Source organism: Lotus japonicus, chromosome 2 (genome assembly GCF_012489685.1).
Source record: "Lotus japonicus ecotype B-129 chromosome 2, LjGifu_v1.2".
Lineage (NCBI taxonomy): Eukaryota > Viridiplantae > Streptophyta > Magnoliopsida > Fabales > Fabaceae > Lotus > Lotus japonicus.
The window spans coordinates 45,157,658-45,162,041 of NC_080042.1; the positions used below are offsets into that span (position 1 = coordinate 45,157,658).

General features: G+C 38.1%; 1 protein-coding gene across 1 annotated transcript; it reads right to left on the minus strand.

The window, feature by feature from the left end:
• Window positions 1-510: 510 nt before the first annotated feature.
• On the minus strand, window positions 511-2,109 carry LOC130738097 (chalcone synthase 4-like). Its single transcript, XM_057590001.1, has 2 exons — window positions 1,785-2,109; window positions 511-1,642 (listed from the first exon to the last, which is right to left on the minus strand). Exons 1-2 carry the CDS (start codon window positions 1,960-1,962, stop codon window positions 651-653), a joined length of 1,170 nt encoding a protein of 389 aa, XP_057445984.1. The 5' UTR covers window positions 1,963-2,109; the 3' UTR covers window positions 511-650.
• Between the last annotated feature and the right edge of the window lie 2,275 nt (window positions 2,110-4,384).

Consider the following 4,384-nt stretch of genomic DNA (forward strand, 5'->3'; position numbering starts at 1 on the left):
AACCAAAGATTCTAAATTCATAAAAGCACTCCAATACACCTATTTCACCTGCACTTTCTATAGTTAACAACTAGCTTGCTGTTCAAAGAAGACATGTACTAAGGCTCAGAAAGTAATACCAATTACCAATATGGAATAACAAAGATGTAAGTGGGGACAGAGTGACAGACCTCAAGTAGTGACTTTGACAATGAAACATTTCCAAGCCCCCTAATTAGAATCTTCCTTCCTTTTTCTGCATTCCAAAAAGCTTATTGACAATAAAAGACATCATTATCATTTAACAGAACGCACACAGGTTACCAAAAAGAGTAGCTAAGTTTAATCAGTGGAACTGTAAGGGGTTCATCTTCTAAAACCAATGGAAAATACAAATGTTAAAATTCAGAAGCATCCTTACATTTCTAAAAAAACAAAGAAACAAGCTCCAAGCATCATTATCTCCTTATAATCTTTTATATGTAGACAACATTTATCTCTTACTAGTAAAGTATTCATTTTTCAAACAAATGAAAAAAAAAGCATTTAGCTATTGATTATTTTAATTTGAACATACATAATCAAACCCAATATGAGTTTATTTTCTTCCTCACAGATACACAATCTAGTGATTTTGTGAGTGTTACAAAATAATCAAACAATCAAGCATATTAAATGGTCACACTACGCAAAACAACTGTTTCAATGGTAAGTCCAGGTCCAAAACCGAATAACACACCCCATTCAAGTCCTTCACCGGTGGTTTTGAGTTCATCTTGAGCTGATTTCTTTCTCATTTCATCTAAGATGAATAGGACACATGCACTTGACATGTTACCATATTCACTTAGCACTTCTCTAGTAGCCCTCATCTTTTCAGGTTTCAAGTCCAACTTCTGCTCAACTTGGTCTAAAATTGCTGGGCCACCTGGGTGTGCAATCCAAAAAATTGAGTTGTAATCAGATATGCCTAGTGGTTGGAAGGCCTCAATAAGTGCTTTCTCAATGTTCTTTGAAACAATCCCAGGAACATCTTTAAGGAGATGAAATGTCAATCCAACTTCACGTAGGTGACCATCAATGGCTCCTTCACTATCCGGAGCAATAGTTTGTGCAGTCCAAACTAGCTCAAACAAAGGTTTCTCAACTTCAAGCACTGGATCGGAACCAACAATGAGTGCAGCTGCTCCGTCTCCAAACAATGCTTGCCCCACAAGGCTGTCTAGGTGAGTGTCACTGGGGCCACGAAAGGTAACTGCAGTAAGTTCAGAACAAACAACCAGCACACGCGCACCTTTGTTGTTCTCAGCCAAGTCCTTAGCCAAACGGAGCACCGTGCCACCTGCAAAGCACCCTTGTTGGTACATCATGTACCTTTTCACATAAGGGCGAAGACCCAGGAGTTTGGTGAGTTGATAATCAGCACCGGGCATGTCTACACCACTTGTGGTGCAAAATATTAAGTGGGTAATCTTGGACTTAGGTTGACCCCATTCTTTAATAGCCTTTACTGCTGCTTCTTTACCCAGTCTAGGTACTTCTACAACCACCATGTCTTGCCTAGCATCCAGAGAAGGTGCCATATAAGCGCACATGTTAGGGTTCTCTTTCAAAAGATCTTCTGTCAAGTGCATGTATCTCTTCTTGATCATAGACTTGTCACCTGAAATCAATTATAAAGAAGTAACATTAGTACAATATAATCAAGAAAACACCAAAGCCAATCTGATAATGACTAGTCTAGCAATCTAAATGAATGTTATATAGAAAAAATGGAGCAAGATAGAAAAACATAGAATGCTTACACATGCGCTGAAACTTCTCCTTAAGCTCAGTTTTGTGCTCACTGTTGGTGACTCTGAAGTAGAAATCAGGGTAAGTGCTTTGATCAACACAGTTAGGAGGGTTTGCAGTGCCAATAGCGAAGATGGTTGCTGGGCCTTCAGCTCTTTGAGCCTTGCGAATCTCAGCTACACTCACCATCTTTAAATTCTTTTTGTTGGTGATGATATCAAGTTTGTAAGCAAAGATATTTGGGAAGCAAAGGAAGAAGCACTGCAAATTGAGCTCAATTAATTGGCACTTATTTGCAGTAGGAGTTGTCGTTCGTTGTGGTTGGCAAAGTTGTGAGGGGATAAGGGAATTTATATGCATGTATGGGAAGGTGGAAGTGGAAAGGGAATTGGAGTGTGGTAGCTCAACATCACGTTCCTTGTTTGGTGATTTGGTCAATGGCTTACTCGTTGTCTGAGCAGTCAATGAGCTTACGAAGTTTGGTGGAAAGGCTCTGGCGGCTTTTATGTTTTAAGACTCTCTTTACCCCATTGTTTTAGTTTTATTGACTAATTTGACTATGTGCTATTTAGGCAATTCTAATAATAACATAGAGTCTTTCCAAAAATAATTATAATCACAGAGTGAGAAATGAAGAGAAAAGAAAGAAAATAATAGGTGTAAAATAAAATGTTCTGTGAGAAGATACAAAGTGAGAAATAAAGAGAAAAATAGAGTGTATATATCTTGTTTGTATTGTACTACTGTTTGGTTTTTTTTATAAGCAAATGTTAGTTTTTTTTTTTTTTTTTTGAGGTTCAACTTCTGTTTCTCATTAAAAAAGAAGCAGATAAAACTGCTGGGCCCCAGGGGGTCTTCCTCAATGCAGCATTGATCACTAACATAAAAAGCTAAATTTGCAAGAAAATCAACAACCCGGATGCCAGACCTCTTGACATGTGAAACAGAAAAGGATGAGAAACTCAGGGCCATAGACTTACAGCACCTGATTACATCATGTAAATATGAATCTCCTAGGCTAGTGTGAAGGTATGAAAAACGGTAGAAAGGGGGGGTTTGAATAACGTTTTCAGTATAAAACTTCCACCTTAAAGATTTTGACAAATCTTTCGAGAACTTAAGTGCTAAAGATAAGAGATAGAAAAGCACACAAGGATTTTATCCTGGTTCACTTGATAAATCACTTAAGCTACTCCAGTCCACCCGTTAAGGTGATTTCTTCCTTCTTAGAATGAAGGCAATCCACTAATCAGGTAAGAGTTACAACTGCACTTGAAACCTACAAGTGACTAACAATTACACTGACTTAGCTCACACTAAGATTCACTCTCTTAGTCTTCTCTAGGATCCGATCAACCTTGATCTCCTAAAGGAACTAAACAAACTGTTTATCAAAGAATTGTTTACAAGAGATTTGCTTCTAAAAAGCTAATAGTAAACACAATGAATTTCAGATGAAAGAAAACTTAGAAGATTTTGAATATGTCTTGCGCGTATGTGAATGCTTCTTCTTCTAGCCGTTTCTTTCAGTCTTCAGCCTCTTTATATACTCCAAGGATTAGGGTTGAGCATTGCATGGGAAATGCTACCGTTGGAGGGCAGTTCTGGAAAATCCAGCTTCTGCTGTGTCTGAGACTGTTAGGTAGGTCGTCAGGATAGTACATATGCTTTTGTACTTGGATAGCGACGCGACCTTTAAACCTAGGAGACTTCTGATCAGGGGAATGCTTCATATTGGAACTTGTGAAGCCGGTTGATCAGAGTCAGAGGGAAAACACAGATCCTCTGACCATTGTTTCTTCTGATTCTGAACTCAGAGGGAAGAACATGGCCTTCAGAGTTTCTTGCTTCTGGACTTCAGAGTTTCCACCATTCAGCTTCTGGATCTCCAGAGTCTTCTACACCATCAGAACATCTGAACCTTCAGTGTTTCTTGGTTATCAGAACTTCTGGATCTTCAGAGCTTCTAGTGACTGAGTCCACATCAGAGTTTGTATAACTTCAGAACTTCTGAAGCTTTTCCACTGTTCATACTGAACATGGTGAATGCGAAAGCGTTGCTTGGTTCACTCTTTAAGCACAGTGCTTCTGATTTGTGTGAGATTGAATAGAGGTCAGAGCCTGTAAATAGCACACTCAGAAAAACACGTTAGAGTACCACAATTGTTCATATCAAAAGGTTAACTTGTAATCATCAAAACATAGAGTTGTACTACTAGATCAAAACTTGATCTTACAATCTCCCCCTTTTTGATGATGACAAAACTAAGATTTTTGATGAACAATTCTTAAACATTAAACTGAATTCACTCAGAGTTTAGAGATATAGAATAATACTTATCCTGATGTGAATAGTTTATCTTGCTCATTCTGAATTCAAGTCACTGCTTGATTCTGAGCTTAGCTCCCCCTGAATCTAATACTTGATGAAAACGTTAGTAAAGTCTAGATTCTGAGCTAAATGATATAAGAGTTCAGAGTGAAAAACTTATGACATAGATGAAAATCGAGTAAACAGAGCGCATAAGTAATCAGAGTCACGGACAGGGTATCAGAGTCTTGAGTATCAGAGTCAACTTAGAAACACTTCAGAAGAAGTGAAATGTATTCC

Excerpts from the sequence above, each read along its gene's own strand:
- LOC130738097 (XM_057590001.1), bottom strand. The coding sequence starts at position 1,962 with ATGGTGAGTGTAGCTGAGATTCGCAAGGCTCAAAGAGCTGAAGGCCCA. Across the intron at positions 1,643-1,784 it reads GGAGAAGTTTCAGCGCATGT|GTGACAAGTCTATGATCAAG; the intron begins GTAAGCATTCTA and ends AATTGATTTCAG.